This window comes from Dermacentor variabilis, chromosome 10 (genome assembly GCF_050947875.1).
Source record: "Dermacentor variabilis isolate Ectoservices chromosome 10, ASM5094787v1, whole genome shotgun sequence".
In the NCBI taxonomy this organism is placed as follows: Eukaryota; Metazoa; Arthropoda; class Arachnida; order Ixodida; family Ixodidae; genus Dermacentor; species Dermacentor variabilis.
This window is the reverse complement of record NC_134577.1, coordinates 20,531,588-20,554,898: the sequence shown is the minus strand read 5'-3', so window position 1 is coordinate 20,554,898 and position 23,311 is coordinate 20,531,588. Positions and strand designations below refer to the sequence as shown.

At 47.7% G+C, this 23,311-nt stretch overlaps 1 protein-coding gene across 9 annotated transcripts in view; it reads right to left on the bottom strand.

The window, feature by feature from the left end:
* Window positions 1-21,148, bottom strand: part of LOC142560092 (kinesin-like protein KIF2A) — a 47,823-nt gene extending 26,675 nt beyond the window's left edge. The window contains exons 1-7 of one of the 9 annotated variants that reach the window (XM_075671897.1): window positions 20,924-21,148; window positions 4,747-4,841; window positions 3,825-3,893; window positions 2,537-2,569; window positions 2,389-2,424; window positions 2,240-2,275; window positions 2,092-2,127 (exon numbers count right to left, since the gene is read on the bottom strand). In XM_075671897.1, the coding sequence (XP_075528012.1) occupies window positions 2,092-2,127; window positions 2,240-2,275; window positions 2,389-2,424; window positions 2,537-2,569; window positions 3,825-3,893; window positions 4,747-4,841; window positions 20,924-20,984 (366 nt within the window). In that variant the 5' untranslated portion in view covers window positions 20,985-21,148. Of the gene's footprint in view, window positions 1-2,091; window positions 2,128-2,239; window positions 2,276-2,388; window positions 2,425-2,536; window positions 2,570-3,824; window positions 3,894-4,746; window positions 4,842-5,561; window positions 5,669-20,923 lie in introns of those variants that run through there. The other 8 variants (XM_075671903.1, XM_075671899.1, XM_075671898.1 and 5 more) reach the window with 8 other exon arrangements.
* Window positions 21,149-23,311: the final 2,163 nt, after the last annotated feature.

Genomic DNA, 23,311 nt, shown 5'->3' with positions numbered 1-23,311 from the left:
ATTGCAATACTACATCATTGGCATACGAGGTAATGAGCACACCATGGTAGCAAACCACATTTGACATATACATACGTTGAAGGCAAATAGCAGCCAAGACAAGACTAACTCTTTCCTCTGGCATGAAACACTGTAGAGCCCTACGTGTCAAAGCAGGACAGGGTGACCAAATTGCAGACATGGGTGGCTATAATGTAAGGATCCTTTTATGAATCATGACCAGCCAATTGTGGCAATAACATAGGCGGAGTGCCACTCAGAAAACTGACGATGCATGAATGGGAAGACAAGTGGATAAAATCGTTACACTATCCCACCCTTGTTATAGTATGCAGCAACAATTCAATTGCAAAAACAGCAACTATGACAGAATAACACTAACTGATCACACAAGTGACAAAAACACAGAACGAAATAGAAATGAGTTCTCAAAATGTATAAGAAGGAAGAATAAAATTTCAGTGATTTTGGCAAGTTGGGCGATAGAAAGGGAGACATTTTTGTTAATTGACCTGAATCCAAGACCGTTCATGATAACAAGCCTAAAAGCCAATACGCATGAAAAGGGACTCAATACTGTGCCTGTGAAGGAATGCTGTGGTGTCCTTTTCAAAGTGATTGTCAAGTAGACTTACCAGGTTTTTTTTTTTTAGGATATGTAGAATGGAACACTTTCAGCTTGGTTGTTTTTCTTTCCACTGAACGTCCACGATTACCTAGTTTCAGCCAGGCAGATGAGCAAGTTGCAGCTTTTCTAGCAATTGTACACATAACATATGCGTATTCTGAAATTAGTTTTGTTCTTGTGTGTGTGTATTTTTATGTTCACTGACACTGAGCCATGCTCCCTCAAGGGTTGCAGAATATAGCACCAACCTTTGCTCTTCCCCCACAAAGCATTTTGATGTGTGCGGATGTGATGCGCATCGATTGCTGTAGAACTTCACGCAGTTCTTGTACGAGGACAACCCCTGACTGCAGCTTACATTCTCAAATTGTGGAGAACATTGCATTGCTTTACAACTCTCTTCCTGTGCAGAGAATTTACCAGAATATGACAGACAAGACTGATGCTGAATAGGTGCTCCCATGGACGTCAAAGTGAAACCAAGATTTACTTCAGCAAGTACCAAGCGTTTCTTTTTCGATGACGAAGCTGGAGGAACAGCGAGAGCAACACTGCCTGTCAAGCTTACACCCTGCGACACACACACCAACTTGCACCTTATACAGCGTGTAAAAGGTAAAACAAAATTACAGAAGCAAGGAAAATACAATTCACGTCCAGGCAGGACTTATTTGGTCAAATGCAGTACCTCTACTACAGTTATAGCAAAACACACTCACTTTTAATTTAGTCATCGATATGATGCCTAGTTAAGCACTTTTCCATTAGGATGGGATTGTGCATACTGAAGAACGTAAATCTGCTTCAAACAATATGTTCCCTCCCTTTTACCGATCTTCATAAACTGCCAAAAAAGCATTCAGCATTCAATCTGATTTCTAAAGGCAAGCTGCTTCCTAAACTTCCTAAAACTCTAAGCATAACCGTGACTTGAAGTACAAGGACCAGCTTCATGATGACACCAGTCCTTGGCGCACTCCCACCGCACCAGTTAAATTTAGCTGGGAGTCGGAGTGGTGCACCTGCTCAAACCTACACGTATTCCAGAATGTTATTCCCACCTAACGACTTTTTGATGCTCAGGGGTAACTGGGTTTGTCATGGCACAAGTACAACATGCTTCTTACCTTAGCTTCCCTCAGCTCACTAAAAACTGCTACTACTGGCATGTTTTGCAGCAGGAGTGCTTTAGTAAAACTGGTAAAATTGATCTATTAAGGTAAATGTTCCATGAGCGAATTACGGTTGACTTCCTTGCATACACTGCAGACAAGATCCACAGGCATAGTTGATGGCTTAGCTTTAAAGTAGTAGTTTGCAATGAGGAAGTTTAATCAGTGGACCTGCTCAGAGACAAGATATACTGCTAAAGCCACAACATAAGAATGGTGCAATATTCCACAAATCAGTGCTATTGCAATTGTAGATTTGCAAAAAAAAAAAAAAGAAAGTTGTTTGCTTACACGGCTTGGAAGTTCGCGTGGATCACGCATATGCACCTGCTCAGAGACAAGGTACACTGTAGAGTCGCAACATAAAAATGGCGCAATATTACGAAAATCAGATGCTATTGCAGTTTTAGATTTGCAAAAAAAAGTTTTGTTCGCTTACACGGCTTGGAATTTCGCGTGGATCACGCATATGCACCTGCTCAGAGACAAGGTACACTGTAGAGTCGCAATATAAAAATGGCGCAATATTGCGAAAATCAGATGCTATTGCAGTTTTAGATTTGCAAAAAAGAAGTTTTGTTCGCTTACACAGCTTGGAATTTCGCGTGCATCACGCATATGCACCTGCTCAGAGACAAGGTACACTGTAGAGTCGCAATATAAAAATGGCGCAATATTGCGAAAATCAGATGCTATGGCAGTTTTAGATTTGCAAAAAGAAGTTGTGTTCGCTTACACGGCTTGGAATTTCGCGTGGATCACGCATTAGCTGTAATAGAAAGGTAACCCACAAGTTAGGAGCAAAAGATGAACACCAATATTTTGCTCTTGGCTAAAATAATTTGTTGCATCTCTGGCAGCTATTTCGTTGTTGCAGAAGTGGCAAAACTGTTGCATCAAAACGGACAATGGACAACAGTTCCAGACAACAGAAACTTTTTCCATAGTTTTTCAAGGTGATGGTTTTGTGATGGTACAATGCATTTACACTGACAACAAAAGATGCCAAATTATTTTTTTGTAATACAATTTTGTACTTTCTACAAAGTCACTTCCGAGCCACCTTTGAGTTTGGTAGAAAGGAATAAAGGAATTCTGGTATGCAACGGTGTATTACTTGTAGGGTTCATTTTAATTAGCACAATTTACATGTCAATATTTTAAAATCTGTAGAGACCACTTTTGCACTTCTTTGCAGTAGGCCAAAGGGGTGGTAATTATCAGCGTCTCTAGCAATGTGCTTACACTGCAACTCATGCAGCAATACATTCAAAGACATAGCCTGGCTATGAGGGATGCGATGGTGGGGGAGATTCCCCGATTGATTTGATAAAATGTGCAACTCTTCAATGAGTAGAGAAATCTATATACATTAGCTTTTCCTGTTGTGCCCCAATGCAATGCTGCCACTGCACCTACAGGTCAAGCCCAGACCCATGTACACATCCGCAGCATGCCGTAGTAATTGAACACACATGGCAGCTGCACACCTGTTGTAAAAAGCAGACAGCTCAGCACGGTATGCCAACACTGCTAGCTGTCACCTTCTCGACACTGACTTGTGCCTTCCTCGCACACATCACAAGGTACAATCCTCTTTACTTTATATTGCCAGAATATGGGACTAAATAAGTTTCTCGCTACACCACTCGCAGAATCTATGTTACCACTAAGCACAGTATCTTTTTACTTGCAGTAACAAGTCAGTGCTTGCACATGTTGAGCATATGCGTCATCATGCAAAAAAAAAAAAAAAAAAAGATTAAAGGTGTGCACCGAAATCTTGGAGGCAGAAGCCATCATGGTGCCTGTGCTTTCCTACTGCAAGTTCGTCAACACACACTTGAAGCAGCAGTTAAGAAGCAAGAGCACGTACATCACAGCACAGTGCGCAAGGACGTCAATTTGGCACTTCAAGTTTGATTGTAACTACATGCGAGAAGCTTTTTTTTCTTTAGTTTTGCACTCAGTGTTGATAAAGATAACAGTTCACATTCACTTCTACACGAATCTGAAGGACTTGCCTTTTTAACGGAATTCCGGTTCACGTCCTGGAGACCCGGGTTCAGCGCAAAAACTGTGCTGAACTCGAGCTGAAAGGCAAAAGTGAAAATGCAAATTGTTAGAAGAAAGAGCAAGACTATTGACACAGGCACCCATAAAAAAAGATATAATGCATTTCTCAACAAGAGTGTCGCTATCACTTGCGCACTTTTGCAAAGATATAAATAAACAAGCACAAATATGCTGGTATGTAGACATTTCTTTATGTCGCAATCACAGTAAGTTTGTGACAGCAGAAAATGAAACAAATGGATGCTCAGCAAGATATCACTATACTACAACTATTTCTCTTCACAAACAGAAATTACAGAAACAAATTTTGATTACAGAAATAGAGCAGGAAAGAGACAATGGCGAGCCACAGTATGATGCAACGAAAGTGGAGCACGTAAATTTTCAACACTACCTCAAACAATCAATACAAACCGATTTTGTCATAGGATAAAGAAGTTGTAAATTATGTTTTTACAGCATACATACTTATGGAACACAGAATCGAAAGCTTCTTGAGGACTGCAAGCTTACTGCTGCTAAATGCAAAATCATCTATAGAAGTTCGGCCATGACAGCACTGTCACGTGAAAGAAGGCTTTGCATATGGCGAATCTAATCCAGCAGATATATCCAAACAGCTACAGAGAAGAGGTTGTCAGACAAAGACAGGAATGAAGGAAGTCGCCGATCACTGTCAAAAGAAAAAAAAGGTTTAGAGATCCACATGGATCTTGAAATTGCATTGCTTCGACTATGGTCAGCGACCAGCTCCATTCCCAACAATGTTACCCTATCATAGGTTACATACCATCAAACTATGGGTACTCGAGAGTCATGCAATAAAGTATCCTTGCTGTTGCGACTGTGTTGGTTAAGTTGTTCACTCACCTCCTTGCCCTTGGTCTCCCCCTTCTCGTACCACTCCGCCACTATGACCTGCTTGTCCTGATCCATGCTGACAACTGTGGCCGAGTGAATGCGCCCTGCAAGCACACAAATCAAGGAACCATAAGATTAAGGTTGGGAGCCTAAAAGTGCTCCATAGCTACGTGCAGTCAATTCAGACGCACTGAAGCCTACAGGTTCATCCCCACAAACATCAACATACAACTTTTGCTACACCGAGTTTTATGCCTTTTAAAATTGCAATTTCAGAGAAGGAAACAATGCAAAGTCTATAGTAGCCTTTCTTTTAAATGCAGGAGGGAGTGTGCAAATTTTTGTCCGAACATGTTTTTGTACAAATGTACTCTGCACAAAGGTGAACAAATTACTCCAATTTTAAGAACTGCAAGTGAGCAGCTGCATTCTTTAGGAAACTATTAAACCGAGGGAGTGGCACAGTTCTCTACTAGGGCCATTGTTTACAGATAATTTTCAGGTATACTTTGATGCCTGCACAATGTCCACCTGGCCAGTCCAGGCAAGCAATATGCCCTAAAATATCTCCAGAAGTGGAAAATGAAGATATGGTACATCCCCACTATGAGCCCTCGTGCTCCAGCGTACAGCTGCAAAGTGTACCCTGTAGAAATGGTTCGGCTCGCGCAGTCAACTACAAAATTAAATGCCAGTTAAGAGTTTTTAGTGTTGATATGCGACAGTGAAGAGCCTCGGCAATTTGCAGCACGCGGAAAAAACGCGAGATGCCTCCACTACTGGCACAACAAAGTTGGAGCAAAGAAAGGCACTTGTCCGGTCACCTCGTTATATGTTAAGGAAACGCAAAACTGCAAGCAGGTAGGAGGCGGGTAGGTCATTGAAAACTGGTTCCCGCGTAATGCCAACCACCGCCCCGAACCCGCCCCTCAAACAACCGCCTGCAAGATTCCTTTTCCAAAGAGCCAACGTATGACAGTTGACGAAAGGGCCCTCCCCCGCCTTGAAGGACAACTTTTTATTGCGCGTCCGCCGCCGGGGAATGCGCGCTGCTGCGTCACGTCACGCAAACGCGGTGGCGCGGGAGGCAAATATACCTGCGACAAAGCGAGAAGGAAAATATGAACGAAAAACCATGATAAGAAACTCTGTTCCTTGCGCAACGCCGTCTCAGCGCGTGTCAGACACGCCGCGGTGGACAACGCGTATTCCACCGAGTTTGCGTGACGTGACGCAGCAGTGCGTATTCCCCGGGCGGACGCTGCATAGTATGCGCGCCCTACGTCACGAGAACCAACGCGCAGCGTAGCGCGACAGCTACGAGGCGGGAACACGCGGTCGCCACCGCGCGCATAGAATTAGTGCACGGTTGCGACGGTGTTTAGCGATTTTTTTTTTTTTTACTCATCAGCAGAGACCTCCATAGGTGAGGTGTGTTGCTTTCTCAGTATAAACAGCGGCAACAAAGCATTTCCCTCTGCTCTCACGGCGTCAGTGACGTCACACCACAGCCGACAACCCTGTACTGGCAACCATTATTCGGCGCTGTTTGAACCATGGCCGCGTATTTTAAGATCGAAGCTTTTTCTTCGCGAACCTCGCCGGGTTTTCGTGACAGTGGGTGCTGCGTGGCTGTTCTCTAGCCGAGCTGAATATGCCAACCAAAGACAGCGGAGGACGCGCCCGACATTACCTCCACCGAGTTCGTTGGGATTCATAGTAAGGTGTGTGTACTGCACAGCTTTGAAGGGACGCCGTACGTGGGGGGACAGAAAGATAGAAGGAATGATAGAAAGGAGAGTGAGAAGAAAGGGTCTGCAGCCGAGTTGCACTACCCACGTGGCTGCGCCTGGACCGTCGCTGGACCAGCCAGGTACGCGCTGTCCGTTGCGCCAGACAACGCCGCCATCTCGCTAATGAGCCCGACGCTGCGAGAGGCATTGTTAATGGCGACAGCGCTAATAAGTTACGACTTCCGCCTTCCTCCCGTCTGCCGGCGGCATTACGTCCCGAGGGAGGCGACCAAGTCAGTGTTATGGGGGACAAGTGTCGGCGGGGTCAGAAAAACACGAACCGATTGCAAGGTCGAACGCAGTGCGCTACAGACATTGCAGGAACACGGCCGTGCGACTTTCGAGATCCAGCGCCAAGCGGAACAACAAACCTTTGGCTTGCCGCGTTATGTATCCCGCGCACCATCCCATTAAATCACGAAGGAAATGCGAGTTTTCCGGTTGCCTACTCATAAGCTCACCATGGAGCCCCGCAAGCACCGTTTTAGCATGAAGGCTCCCTAAAGTTCACCTACTACACACCGTACACACCTGCCAACTCTCCCAATTTTGTTATTTTCGGAAAGTATACGAATTCTGGCCAGTGCTACGATTCCACGAATGTTGCATCAAGTTTTCCGAAAAATAGATTCTGTTCGCGAGAAATGTAGAACGGCGCATATTTTGAACAAAACGTACACATTAAATAAGTTACGCGGCCACTTGCGGTGCTCTCTTGTAAGCGCAAGACGGCGTATATGAACGAGAAGAGTACGTGCATCGAGTAAGCTTATTCAGACAAGTTCCTGAAGCAGTCAAAATCGGCACCAACGGAGTCGCTTTCGAAGCGACTGATCTGGAAACAATTGTCAGTCCCTGCTGTTCGAAGTTCGCTGCCGCTTTTGTGCTGCGTCTAGACGTTAATCGGTAATAAATCCAACAGAAAGTTCGCTCACAACAAACTTACATGCGACAAGTTATATTTTAGCACACTTTCATTGTGGTTGATTTCCCCTATGCTTTCTCTAGCTTCATTGTTTCTTCTTATGGTTGAGACAAAAAAAAAAGCAAGAACCCCTAGCCCCCCCCCCTCCCTTATTATTCTCGCTTAAGGCTGTATTTTCGAGCTTTCGTTTCTATATTTAAAAAAAAGTAACAGTTCTTACTGGCGACAGCGAGTGTATTGGAAACGGGGCTGTACCGCTACCCATGTTCTTTGGCACGGACGGTTCTGGGCCTCAGAACAGGCAATGCGCGTTCGGAGATGGCGGAATTCATCCTCCGTCGCAACCCCGCGGTCGATGACTGACAAGCTGGCGCTGGACCAACGAGAACAAGGCGAGCTGCGCGCAATCGGCGCAGACGAAATCCACCGGCAGGTCCTCCCGCATAAGAAGGCCGCTTCGGGCAAGGACGTCCGGATCCCGGCGCCGGCTTCGAACCGCGTACGTATTATGAGCCCTCCAGCTGTCACACGGCCTCGGGAAAAAATTCGGGCGCAGAGCAACGCACACCCGCTGCCGGGCACACAATCGGAAGCGACGGGTCCCGCACTCACGCAGGCATCGCGAACACAATGGACCGCTCTGGTCACGCGTAAATACGGCGAGCGGGTCGGAGAAAGCCATCACGCAGATGGGGCGTGGCGCCGAACAAGTCACGGGGCTGACTGCAGCTAGGGGTTGGGCGATACCCGAAAGGGTCCGTTCTGCTCACGCGCGGTTCCTTGACCATCTGATTGGCACGGTTCGGACAAACACCTGGAGGGCAGCCGACTCGCGCGACTTGAGCAGTGACCGCGTGGCCTGGAGGCCAAAGCCCACGCATTTGAACCTCCGCGGTTAGTAGCGCGCACGTTGGTAGCACACATTCATGTGTGCACTTTGAGACAACGGATCCTTTCAACCTGCCATCTATGCGGAAACTTGTAAATCCAGTGTCCAAAAAGAAAAAAAAATTGTGGCGTCCGTGACGCGTTTCCGGCTCCAGCATTCGCTTCGCGCGCACACAGCCAACAAAAGCATGGCATTCGAGATCCGTTCCTGCAACCCAAAGGGTGCCGTCGGTAGAGCGGATTTGGACACCCCGCAATAGTAAAATTCTATGGTAAGCCAGAAAAACACGAAAAACAAAACTGAAAGACGAACGGCGACGCCCCTCTGAACTTGGCGCACCGGCTCGACGTGACGTCACGTGTTTTGACGGCGTCTAATAGGGCCTGGCTAAATTGCCAGTAGCAAAGGTAGAGACTACATCGCGTTTTAAAAGAGGGGAAGAGTGAACCTGGAAAGTTTCTGGAACATCAACTGCGCCGCAAAGAGCGACATACGAGAAAAATAAGTGACGTTGCAGTGCCGTAACGGCGCTAAAGCTTGAGCGGGAAGTTTCACTTTCACTGCGCTACGAAGACCCAACACGAGAAACATACCAGTGCCGTCGCTTGGGCACGAAATTAAACGGGAAGTTTTGGTTTGGTTTGTAGAAGAAAAAAAAAATACGGTAAGACGTAATGAACGAAAATTGCAGTTTCCCCCAAAACAAAGAAAACCAGTGAATCAGTTAATTATGATAGTGTTCCTTGAAGGGACCGCCGCAGCGACGGGGCCCCCATTGCCGATGTGCTGCAACTTCAACGAAGCGATACACGGCAACACAAGCCGCTTTTCACACGCGCAAGCGGAGCGGAGCAAGCCGTGCATAAGCTGCACGCCCAATACGTAGAAAGCGAACAAAGAAAAAAAAAAGGAAACGAAAAAAAAAAAGCATACAAGGAATCATGACGCCGAGTTGCACCGTCCTAGAACACTGCGAGAGGACGAAGTCGTCGCACAAAAACAAAGGAAGGTTGCGCCGTCAAGGCCAGCAATCGCGATCGCATAATGCCCGCGCAAAGACAATAAAACAAACCCGTGTTTGGACCTGAACGCAGGAAGAGAAACTAGAACAGTCAATCTCGCAGAGATGACGGGGTGGCCCGCGCACACTGGGAACTCGCAGGTATCCGACAACGGCACGTGCGTGGACGCGAATTTACGCGAGCAGTCGGGCGTAGCGCGGAGGCTGGCGCTGCGAGAGGCGTGGGAAAAAAGAAAAAAACGGGAACGGGAGGGCCGAACATGTGAGCATGTGCGCGGCGCGCACATCTAGACAGGCGACCGCCGGTACACAAAAGTCAGTTTACTGTTTAAAAAAAAAAAAGAAAGAAAGAGAGAGAGAAAGAAGAAGAAAGGAGAGAAACATCAGAATTCAATGGAAGTTCCGCCCGCAATACCCCAGTTTCCACTACGGTCTGTGCCTTCGCTCTACACGCATTTTAACACCCTTGTGCGCGCAAAAAGGTGCTGGGTTCGTCACGTGATTAACACCATTAAGGGACAGGATTGAACCTTTGTTGTCTTACTTTTTAGGAGGGGGGGGAGGGGAAGGGGCGATTTTTTGGGGGGCGACCTCGTGTGGATCGGTGACACTTGATATGAAATTGTATATAACCACCTTATCCGGAGACTCCCGACAAACGAAAGTATGCAGAAATTGTATGATGCACCAGGTAAATTACGTTCGCTCCTTTCCATGACGTGGCGAAGGATGCGAACATCATTGATCCGAAGTATCGACACACATTCTACGAGTAAGTACAGCGATGTACCCGCCATTGCATTCTATGGTTGTAGTCGACTAAAATTTTAGGACTCTGCAAACAGCGACGACGTATCAGGGCGGACAGGAATCAAGCGAAGAACAAACCGCTAGAGGAAGAGACCCGGCAGCGCGAGGACGCGGGTGCGATGCCCTGCTGCGATGACCGCAGCACGGTACTGGCGGAACATTAAAACCCTACGCAGCTAGCGTGGCCTCCGAGATCACACCGGCGCGATCTCGGAGGCCACGCAAGTGGTCGTAGTAATCGAGAACCTCCTGCTACACGGCGTCCCTAGCAGACCCAGTGCTGATCAGTGGAGTTAAACACCGACCAGGAAAACCGATTATGTAGTGATTTTTCTTTTACCTCTGTTGAACCACGGGCCATGGAAGGTTCTTTTCTGGAAATTGGGCATAAATGGTACTGGGTTGTTAAGGGGCAGCATCGAATCATTTGAAGGGACAAACTTTTTTTTTTTTTTTGCTTTTTTGGGGCGAGGTATTGTGGATCAGAGGCACTTGATACGCTATTACATGTAACCACCTAGTCCGTATCCTCTCCCCTCACGTTTCTTTCGAAGGGAAGCTGGGTTGCGGCACCGAAAGCTGTGCTCCGTAACAAAAAACAAACGTAAGAACTCGTCACATCCCACTAACAAAAAAATTGAAGATTATGGAAATGGAAAGGGACAGTTTCGCGAAAGCGCAAGACGGCGTCGAGAACAGAAGCCGCTACTGCAGACGACGAGAGAACAGGTTTTAACGCAGCGAGACGGCAAGAGCAAAAACACACGAGGAAATCCTCAATGCCACGAAAACAAAGAAAATCGAGACGGAAGCGGGGGAGGAGACAGCGTTGGGTTAAGTTATGCAAGCGAGACGGAACTGGCCGCCAAGCCACCGGCTGCAGCCACCCACACCTACCGCGCCGCCATCGCACACACCCTCACTCTCCACATATTGCGTATATAGCGCCGGTCGGAAGCGAAGGACAGACAACCCAACCCGGTTGTCGATTTGCGCGGCAGAAACTGGGCGACCAGAAAACCGAGACTGCGGAACACCAAGGTCGCGGACGCAACTATTATCGAATCGCGCAAAGCGAAACTCATAAGCAAGGCTCGCACAGCCAACAATTAAACAGCAGATTGATTACAACATCCCTGCAGAGCAATGGCCACTGAGCGATGCAGCTTGGCACCTGGTTTCTGTGCTGTCACGTACTACGTTATTTGGAAGCTATTCCGTTGTACGCGCTTTGGCCCTAGTTGCGCTATAATAGTTTACCCAATGTTTATATTTCATTTTTTATTTTCTTAATGCATTCATGGTTTTCACTCTTGCGCGTAACAGGTGTACTACCTCGCGATGTCACAATAGCGCGCCCGAGTATTTTCGCGTACTCGAAGCCCCCTCCCCCACGCTATGCAGCACTCATTTTGCGTTACTAGGCGAGTTCGAGGTATTGCCTTCCCAAAGTTTGACAGCGGGGGAGCGAAAATTGCTCACATTATGGCGACGAGAGGCATTCGGAAGGAGCCACAACTCGAAACATTCGCAATGCACTGTGTTTGCAGCCCATATGCAGAACGCGGAGACGTTGCTTTTAGCGTGTAACAGAATGAGTCTTTCACATTCACAGCTGTCCGCGGGGGATGCAGCTTTTTATGCCCTTCTGCTAACTATAGTTTGTACTACCTGATGTTACAGCAGTGTTTAGGTTTCGAAGTTACCCTGCATAGCGCTATGTTATGCATGGTCACAGCGTACTCGATAATTTTTTTTATTTTTACGACTACATGCTATACTTTAGCGAGTGTCCTTTCTGCTATAACCACAGGTGAGATTGGCAACATTGAAGTAGATATACATACCAGCAAATAACAGGAAACGACTTAGAGTTTGATTATCGCCAGGAGGTATACTATGGGAAAATACGCAGTACGCGGACATCGATAAAACGTTACGCGAGTGTTAGTAGAAAAGCCCGAATAGATGGGCGAAACATATGTTGCCGTGCGCAAAAAAAAAAAAAAAAAAAAAAAAACGAGCATCGGGCCCCACGCGAACCCGAAAGACAAGCACCGCAACAGCGTACCGCAACGGCAGCACTAAACGCGCCTAACCGAAACTATAAACAGGCGGGGAAGGCACGCAGTCCACTTTCTGCTCACAGCGCGAGCCTCGGCGCCGTTTAAGGAACAAGCCACTTCCCACTCCGCGAAGCCTCGTCAAGAAGGAAGGCACGCCGGGGAGGTGACGAGCAGCCAAGCCAAGAGCGTACACGAAGAACCGATAAAGCGAGGAAGGGAACGAGACGAGAAGCGGGCGCCGATGAGGAAGAGCTCGCGCCTCGGCAAATCGGTGCACCGTTACGGAAGCCGGCGCGCAAAACCGAGCGCAAGCCAGGGTTGGCAGGCGCTGCGCGATCGCAGAGGGTAGCCGCTTAAGTTTCTCAACGGCATTTTTTCGGCAAACAAAAGCGCGGTGTATATTAGAAGCATAGAACAGCAGATGCACTTGCATTGGAGAAAACTGTTCGAGCGAGGCCCTTTTGGGTTAATTCTGTATGCTTTGAGGCGTTTGATTAGTCATAAGAAGCGAACAAACTGACTCCAAGGACAACATAGGGGAATTACTTGTGGTTAATAATTGAAATAAAGAAATGATAAATTAATGGAAATGAAAGTGGATGAAAAAAAAAAAAAAAAAACTTGCCGCAGGTGGGGACCAAACCCACAACCTTCGCATACGTTTGAGCCATTCGTTTCACGGCTGCGATTCCATTTCCTCAACATTTACCTGACATTGTAGTTTCCAGCGATTGCGCCTTCTGCTCATGGCTGCTACAACGCTTGCCAAGCAAATGCTAAAAACATGCACGACGCACCGAAACAAGCCAGTACATATAGCGTGCTTGTTCCCCGCTATTAGCATGTGGCGTGCCTACGGAAAGGAGTCTTCCGTTCGCTGAAACAGTGACGCTTGAGGAGTCTACACGCAATGAAACGGCTGGAGACCTCGTTTCTCCATTACGCTACAAGGTTAATATGTGCCCGACAGTATGGACAACCTCCCGCCGAGGACCTACATAAAGCGAGCTACAAATAAAACTGTTCGAAAAAGAAAAAAGAAAAGAAACGAGCCAATCTAATATGTGAAGGTGGATGACCAGCTTAGTGCACGACACAAAGGTGACACAGAATTTAGAACAAGGGTACGAACATATTTATTGTCCTGATCTGCGGTCATCGTGACGATATAGGCACGCACACACACACACACACTCGCTTATCACCTCTTTTATTGAATGCGTCCGTCACGCAAGAGAATGAACGACTGATAGCCTCTTATGCAATATGGCTCATACCCCCTAAACGCGGCCTCCTCATTACGACGACAGAAAAGTGCAATTCTACGCTAGAGTGATGAGCGGCAACGGAGCCAGCGGTGGGAAGACAAGACGACGACGAACGCGCGAGCAGTGGTTGGCGCCGGAAAAATTTAACAGCCCATTTTGAAAAGCTGTACAAAACATGTAGAAGAAACATCGGATGTTACCCTTGTCCTTGGGACCTCTTTGGGTCCCAGGCATGACAAGGGTAGTTAAAGGGCGCACTGCGATCCCCGAGCCATTACGCATACGCATTACGCATATGCCATTACGCTTGGACCTTTTCTGCACGGTCACCAGGATCGGCCCACATCACAGTTTCTGCACACAGACGCCATGAAACTCCGGATATTACCCCCCCCCCCAATGTACAGCTTCGTTGTTAAAAAAAAAGTAAACAGAAGCCTGCGTATTTTCCGCTGATCCCTATACGGTCAGTGCTTCCTCGTCACCTCGCAGCTGCAATAAAGTAGTGCACCGTATTGGCGACCGAGGACAGTTACGAGGCCTCAAGAACAAGGCGCAGTGACCGGGCGGTGCCAGGCAGGGAGAAGACGGACGGACCCCCCCCTCCCCCTTCTTTTCGAAGGGCGCACACAAACCGTGGCGGCGGCGGAGAGCGACGTCTCCAAATAAGGAGACAAGGCGCGCGCGCGCGCTAACGGCGACGACGTGTGGGACGCACGCGAGCACCCGTGCATTCTATTCTGTAAGAAGCGGGGAGGGGGAGGCAACCCGCGAAACCCTCCTCTCTCCGGTGCAGGCCAGAGTCTGCCCACACGGTGCGCGGCCAACATTGGACCAACGCTGGGCCAGCCGCGAAAGACAGCTCATGCAGAGAGACAGAGCACCGGTCGCCCTTGCGCGCCTTAGCTGCCAAACGGAAACACGCGGTCTGTGCATCTGCATCTCCCCCCCGCCCCCGAGAACCGACTCCGAGCCACACTTGTCGAAAGGGGAGGCGGGTGGAAGGAGGGGGGGGGGGGTAGCTCCTTGATAGGCATGACGGAAAAAGCAACTCCTTGTGGGGGAGCCAAAATTACCTACTTTATGTCGACGAGAAGCGTTCGGGAGGAGCAGCGACTCTAACGTTCGCCAATCGCTGTCCCCCACCCCCCTTCTTCAGAGGAGTCAGAAAAATGGAAAGGAAGAAAAAAAGACACGTGGTGACGGCTGACTAACGGTGACGGAACTGGTACTAAGTGCTTCGGTTCCTGGCGGCCGTGGCGCAGTCTATTCGGGCCCGAAAGCCTCGAAGGCTTTTTTTTCACTCGCGATCGTGCCACGCAGAGGACTACTGCAGCGATTCTTAAAACGGACGACTGCAAACACCACCGTTAGAACTCTCCCCCAGTCCACTCCATAGTGCCAAGCGTAAAGGCGCCCAAACACTTGTAGGTAACGGACGTATTATTCATGCTTTGGCTATACCGATAGGCAACACCGACCAGACTTCCTGGGCGAATCTCCGGTGGAAATTAAATTTAAAAAAATAGCTAAATCGTAAAAATCAGCCCGGCTGTTGTATATAAACGTGAGATAACGGTTTATAACGGCGCTCGCGTAGTCTTGTTTCTGTACACGTGTTCGCGCGTAGCGTCGCTTAACGGTTAGCGTAGTAAGAGCAGTACAAGCCATCGCCGTCTGAATTTGTGCAACAAAATACCCTTGATAGAACAAAAGTGAGGAGCGCTGTAGTCTGCTTACGAAGGTACCCCATACACATGGCGTCACAAGCCAGTGATACGCCGCCAATAACATCTAGCCGAGCATTATTTGTGCTAAAGCCGCAGACTGTATTAACCTATGGGCTAAGGGGGGCTGCAGCGCCCCCCCTCCCCCGCCGCCGACGTCCAGGGGGCTCCGTGACAAATGTTTCCTTGATGGGCACTTAATTTTAAACAGTCCCTCACCACGGTCCTATCGGAAATCGCGGTTGCACAAAAGGCGTGAAGCGTCGTCGAGGGCGTTTTCTACCCCAAGAATTCCAGAAAAGTACCTCGTAGTAGCCGAAGTACACGCAAACAATGTGGTGCGACGAGGTTACCGCCTGCTACCTGCCATGACTTTCTGGTATCGCCTAATAAGAGACGAGGTCACATCTCTTGGTACATGTGCTTTCTAGTATTCGCCCAAATTGTAGGTCACACATGCAGAACAATTTAGACTTTTCATGTATAATTAAAAATGTTTTCCCTTACAACACTGTTCTTTTTCCTGAGCTGGTTTCACGTGCTGGTTAGACAATAACCGTTAGATAACGGAACATTTTCTGAAAGCAGACATGTAAAGATTGCACCAAGATGCAAGAAGTCTGCGTACGTTCACAGGCGTGTAACCCTTTATCTGATAAGCTTGAAAACAGCGGGCGCAACTTGGAACAGTAAATATTTCGCATCTTAACCCATCGACGTGATCATGGTCAATGAGGCCCCGAAGCAAATTTAGCCCTTGGCTCCAAAATTTCTTAATCCGGCATTGCCCGCATTGCGGCTGCATCGAAATACGGATTATGTAAAACCTAACTAAAGCAGTGGTCGCCTACCATCCACGTACTTTCGAACGGTAAACATTACAGAGTGGGTAAGTTATGAAGAGAGAGAGAGAGAGCGGTAGGTATGTGAAGCACCCGCGTTCAGTATTCGTTACTATTCCTGTCCCTCTCGTGACGTCATTGGTGATACGCTAGATACCACACCTTCTGGAGCAGGAACCACGCTGCAAAATGCAATATGACAGGTTATTACGAGTTGTAGTCAGCAACAGAAATAAAGGTGACAAATGGTCTGCGAAGTCGGCAGAAATAAGGCACGGAAGTACAATCATGCGCCTATTTAAATGGGAAAGTCTAAGTACTTTTTTCGGGACTCCCGCAGTCGGAGGTGTTTGTCAATATGCGTTATTTACAGAGCCGCAATATCCCAGTCACGTGACGCCACGCGACACCACGCGGGTGATGCCAGGCTAGCTTTCTTTCGTGGCGCAGTGTAAGGACACAGTCGACGGGAAGGGCACCGTGTGACGCGAAGTTTTTACAAGGGACGGCAAAGGAACACGAAAAGAGCGGAGACTGGCAAACAGTTTTTCTAGTCCCTTAGTTATCGCGCTAGTCATCGTGAGCACGGAATACAAACTCGCCCATCGTTCAGTACTTGAAATTAGTCCCTTCGTTACAGGAACTCCGCTTCCCCCCCCCCCCCCCATAGTAAGCAACGCTACCAAGGATACTAGATTTGTCGCATGCGCGACCCCAAAATAGTGCGTCACATAAACGACAGATACAGGCATGATCCATGCAATTCGATGTCACACTAAGCCTCGTACTTTTAATGAGGCAAGATATGCCGCACTTCTTGCACGGAAGGCGTCGCAGATCCGAACACAATTCCCCACCGAACGTGCGAAGTGACGTTTCTACGAAAGAAGCAAGAGTCGAGGTGTCACAGGTGTAACTGGCATGCCACATTCAAGCATTACAGAGCTTCGGAGACAGAGGTACGCGTACGTTTCGACGTCACCGGGAGGTGGATGACACCGTGCTCAACAAAAACCGCGTGGGTCAATTTATCGAATACGAGTCACCGTGTATGCTGTGGTCTGATGACACCAGCGTTTTATCACAGTGTCGCAACTTCGCACAGCGATCCACTTCTGACCGAAGTATCATGCAACGAGAGAACGCTTCAGCACATGACGGCAGGCGAGGATACGCGAGCGTGACTACGAGACATGGCTGATCAGACGACGTTCAACGAGCCAATTAACGGCGTCCATTGTCGCGCTAGTGGAAGATGACTGAGCAATAAGAGTGCCGGCTACTGATGCGCGAAGTCTTTAGCAGCCGGTATAATTAGGAAGCTGTCCTCAGAATGATAGGCTGAGGTGACAGGCCGTTCTGTATTCAGAAACTACCGCGCACTTTTTTAAAGAAATTACCACGCGACGAAATAATGGTCCTGGCGTCATCGACACGATGACTTCATGACAGCAAAATTTGACGAATTCGCGTAGGAATAAAGCGATGGGTACAATAACGCCGCTCGTTAAAAGCGCGGTGCGCTTTTTTTTTATGCCTCTGTCTTTTCACTATATTATTATGCACACTTTACTTTCTATACTTCGAATCAATCCTATTCGTCAACCGCAGAAGGTAGAGTATGCACGTAGACCAGCATTGCTAATTGAAGCCACGTGTAACGCAATATTTTCTTGGACTTAATTCGGAATGTCACAAGGCCCCTTGACGGCCAGAGGTTTACCCAAATTCGTGCACTAACAGTCAATGAACCGTCGTGCTTTGCCGCTGTAGTAATATTTGTACGAAACTATAGACCGAACTATGAAGGATGCCACGAGCTCGCTGCTAAACAAATGCTCGGAACGATCGCTAAATGGAAGCTACAATGATGTACGACGAGAGGGTTACCGATAAAGAGTGCACTCCTTGCATGCGGCAAAAATACTTGGACGGCAAAAATAAACAGCCTACGACCGAAAAGGTACAAACACTCCCCGTGCTGTGAACAACGAAACTATACGCTTAAGGCGAAGCGACGACAGCTTCTGAAAAACACTCGGCATCACAAATGCCGTAGACGGGAAACCGGACCAACACGCGTTCTCTTAGCGATGGCATACACTTCTTTTTGCTTCATTGCGCGGTGATGCGCGAAAAGCCGTTGAACTGTGACTAAGCGCGCCAGTGACCTCACCCTCCTTTTTTAAAAAGCGGCGCATGCCGCTGTTCCAGCTGCAGCAGAGTTTAAGCCGTGCACAGCTTCTCGCAGCTTTATTTTATTTTTCCAGCTTTCTATTTTGAACACGCTCAATCTCTTCCGGACGGAGAGCTCTAAACGCCTGTCGCGTCGTCTGCTAGCGGAGATCGCTCGTCTGCCATTAAAACCGCGCAGTACAGTTAAACTGGAGCTGGCGTCAAGAAACTGGGTGGAAACCGCTAATTTGTTTAATCTAGATTAAGTTGCACAACGTGTAGTAATGCGTCAGCAACGAAGCGAGAGGACTTCATGGTGGACTTTTTACGTCAGACAGGGCGTAAAAACGACATAACACCATTCCCACGTGACCAGTGGCGTTACCAGGATAGTTTTCGGGGGAGACAACAGGACGAGCGCTGTCGCTGTGTTTTCGATTGTTGTCTTCCGTCTTCCTCGCGCTGCTTCAAGTTTTACTCAAGATGAATCAACTCGCCCAAATCAAGTTATTGCTACTTTATTCTGGACATTGTCGAATTCCGCCATATTGTCAAATTTGTTACTGCCTCTATTGTGAACCGATGTCTACTCGGAAACGAGGGGGGGGGGGGCACATGCCTCGTGTTCAGTTTTCCTGCATAATAAAGCATACACATACGCGGAACATGTTCTTTGAACGACGCCAGAGTAACGGTGCAACGGTTCAGAGTAAGGTGCAACGAGCGCCCGCGAACCGTCGTGTGGGGTGGGGGGGGGAGGATTACCAAGGATGTGGTGCCATCTGAGCACAGCGTAAAATAAACACAGAACGGCAACACAGCGAGATAGGCGATGCGACAGGGCTGAAGCCTCGACGACGTGTTGCACACGAGACAAGCGTGGTAACCAGGAGACCGAGCGAAGAGACAGCTGAAAATGTCAAGCGGACGAAGGCATTCAGCACTGGAACGTCGTGACCGAGGTGACGGGTCCTGTCACACAAGCGAACTGGGGAAAGGCTGCGATGAGCGACAAAAAAAACAGAAAAATAAAAAGAAAACAAACGAACAACACGGGCGAGCGAGACGTAGCAACAAACCTGCGGCCCAGCACGACCGCCATCCCGCTAAACGGAAACCGAGTAAACAAAGCGGGACATGCGGATAGCGACCACCGACATCACACACTCGCAGGTCAGTGGGCGAGCGTAAAACGCAAGAACGCTGGCTAGGAGAGGACTACAGCGGTGCGCGCGATGCCCAAATTGCTGTGCGGCCGAGAATCGCGCCTCGCGGAAAACAGACCAGCCCGCAGCTTATTTCCTTTTTTTTTTTTTTTTGTCAGCGTATTCTCTTTCCCGCGGCAGTTCATTCTACGGCCAGGGGTTAGAAAAGACTCGTTTCTAGTTTCGCACCGGTCCCAGCTAAGTCTTTCCTCATGAAGCGGCACCCTTCGTGGCTGGTATACAAGGAGAATATCGCAACGACTCCGGCAGAAGTCGAATCACCTCGACGCAGACACCGACGACGCTGCTCGATGTGACCCAGAGATTATACATTGAAAAGGAGGCAACCCGGCTTCGCAATATGTGGGCGACGAAACAAAACGCGAGAAAGCAAAAAGAGAACCTGGTCAACAGAAAAAGAAACCAGATCGATGAAACAGGAACTCCTGCAGGGAAGCATTACCAAGCGACACAGCAGAGAGCGCCGAAACTTAACGTTAAACGGACAAAACTAAACCTCGGTAAAGATAAACGCGCCGCGCCAGAGCAAGCCAGTCAGAGGGACAGCATTTAAACGAGTTAAACGACCGTGAATGTCTATAGGCATGGCATGGCCTTGACGGGTGAGGAGGGGCCGTGGGATCGGAGTCGAAGCGGAGAGAGACCACAGCGAAAGCAGACATCCCACACTCCCTAATTGGTTTACGTGCTTGGTCGATTCCCTTTTATTTCTTCCGGTTCTCCGGAACTACGGGATGATGCGACAGCGACGGCGTTCAATGAAAGCAGTGGTGCATGCCTGGGCAGTGGTCGACGGTTGCGCTTTTCGAGGCAGATAACCGCCACGGCATCTTAGCCCGCGCTTTCCGACGACACGTTCTTGATTCCGCTACGGTCAGTTACGGTGTCGCTTTCACGGTAGCGCGAACGAAACGACAGCCTGCCTCGTAGCATGCTGCAATGCGCGCGAGCAATTTTTTTTTTTTTTTTCGTTGTGCAAACAGTCATTGTTTCACCGCATAGCAGCCGACGCATTACGCAGTGAAGCATTTGCTCGGTGCACTTTGCATAGTTGTAGCAAAAACGGTCTCACGATACCTTAGGAATTACGCGAGGCATGCTGTTTGGTGGTTACTGCCGCTGGCACAAAAACCCGCTCCCTCAAAAAAAAGAAAAAAAAAAAAAAAGATGGGAGGTCCTGGGCAGTTATCGAGCAAACCGCCAAGCGACAGCCAGCCCTCGCATGCAGACCGCGTACACATACACCGCGCCTGCGCTTAATATAACAGTGAAACCCCACGAACTTGCCGAGACCATTCCCCTGTGGTATAAACAAAATGAGCATCGCTCAGAAAGCGGGTCAGCCTCTTGCGTGTCTTCTTTTTCTTCGCGGCGAGCCCAGCGCTGGCTCGCATCACCTTAGGGTTAGGTTCAATGAAAACGTCCGCCCAAGGCGAAGCCTCACCGTCAGTGCGTTGAATGTCAACGCTGGCGCCAATCCTTAGCCCTCCCAGTTGTGCAGCCATTTTGGTAGTGGACGCAACAGTCGGGTCGAATCAGGGCACAAATTATTCACGGGCACGCATTGACAGCTATAAAACTAGTATGAACGGACTCCTTCCCAAGACACAGTTTAAATAGGACTTTTACGATTGGCCATTGGTCGTTGGCTGACTTTGCTCGCTCCAGTGTGGCCAGCCGAACCAAGATTGAGCGCTACGTTTAGAAAAATTCAACCAATAAATAACAACAACAAAAAAGCTACACAAACGTTCTAGCTTACTATTTGCGCCGATTTTTTTCTACGCTACTAATTTGATGTTAAAGCTAGTAGATGTGATGTTCACGTTGCCTCAGATTTCCTGGAAACTTTACGGCTATTTAAAACACAGTTCTTATGACGTAAATTGGTCTCTCTCTCTATTGTAAAAGCATAGCCTCTGAGATGTGTTTTTACTATCTAGGGCGTGGATATGCAGGTAGCATCAAGTCTGAATAAATGTAGAAAGAATGCTACGTTACACAATAGCTCAAACGCTGCACTAAAGTGATTGTGAAGTTTTTTTTTTTTCTTGCTTCATAACGCATGAAGCACGCTACGTGCATCAGGACATCCATGGCTTCCGATATTTCGGTGTAGCAAGTTGGTCCATTGCCTCCTTTACTATATGCCTGCGGAACCATGTTCGGCACCATCCTTTGGTTGTGCTTTTTAAAGGTTGGTTGCCTGGCTCTGGAATAGCTGTCGCCTATAATGCATATACGCTGAGCTGATTGAGGTAAATGGCCTTCGAGATTGGAGCACACACATGATCTCGGAAACCACACGAGGTAATGCTCAGTGGTTCCGCCAGCCGCACGGGGCGCTCGCGACCTCCACTAGTGGAGAGGAGAAAAGGAAACGGGTCTGGCAATGGTTTCCCGCTCATGCAGCAGGTTTTTAATGGTCAGTCGCATCAGAATCTTAAAAGCCGCGCATAAAGAACACTAGTAGCCGCCCCACAGGCGCCGAGAGACCAGCGGCGAACGTTTCAGAAACCAGGCCTTTGTTACTCGCATGTCAAATTTACACGTATAAACGTATGCAGCCAATCGAAATTACGGCAAATATTGCTTCTAACAATATTATGACTGAAAACTGTGACTTCGCGGTTTTTATTATACGATAATGCGCGCCTTATTTAAAATAGTTTCGATATAACGAAGTTCGAAAAGAGGGAGAGAGTGAAGACTGGCACAGAACATTATTCTAAATTCAGATATTACATCGCAGCAATTTAGCCTGAACTATTTGTAGTGATACCAGGAGTGCATTCCTGTGAAACACAAATAAAGGTAGCCAGAACTTTGTGCAGGAATGTTTACGGCCACATCAGAAAGAAAATAAAATGACGGAAGTGAATACAGATTTTTCACATCTTTTTGAGAGGATGTGAAAAATCATCCCAAAGACCATTAATAAAAGCTTGATGTTAATCTATATCAATCCAACAAAATATCAAACAGTGCCAATCCCCCCCCAAAACATGTTATTTTACTTTTTAAGGTTTCGTCTCTCTCTCAACTAAAATGTGCAGCAACAAACACCAACAAGGCCTTTTCTAGCATGCAAAGTACAAATATTCCTACTTACACAACTTGTGTTTGACTTAACATTTATTTTTTAATAAATGGCAAAGGTAGCAGAAGTTGAACACCGGTACAATGCTATTAAGCTGTTTGCCTTGTTTCTTTAACACTGCATTTCCATTAATCAGTCAGCGTATATATGCGATTTCATAGCTTGAGCCCATTGCTCAGCGTCTCATCATTTCTCAGCTCTCTCTCTCCCCAGGCATTGTATAGCCGTTAGCAACAAATTTATTTCCTGCACATTTTTTATTGAACATTATATCTCCACTATTGCGCAGGTTGCTCCAAAATTTCCATTTAGTGTGTTACTATTTTCGTTGCAACCTCCTGGTCAGTGGACACCCAATGTACTTACGTCTGTAAACTACACAGCCGTCCCAGAAATTAATAGAGTTCTCAGATGCCACCTGTTAAAAGTTGTGCTGCATAACCAATTACAAAAGCAAACCATCATTACTGTTTTCTTGAAGCGCAGTGTGCTCATACTTAGCTTTATTTCTCTTAAGCCTAATGCTGTTTCTTTTCCATAACTGAAAACCCAGTTCAACAAGAACGAAATAGAATTCGCTAGTCTCTTTTCATACTAACACTGTGAACATTCTTGTTAACAGTATGCAGAGGATGCCAACATGGAAGCATAGAGGAACAGGCTGCTGCAACTGTTTGCAACCACATTCCCAGTATTTGTAGCAGACCTCGTAGGAAGCATATTTTATTTAGA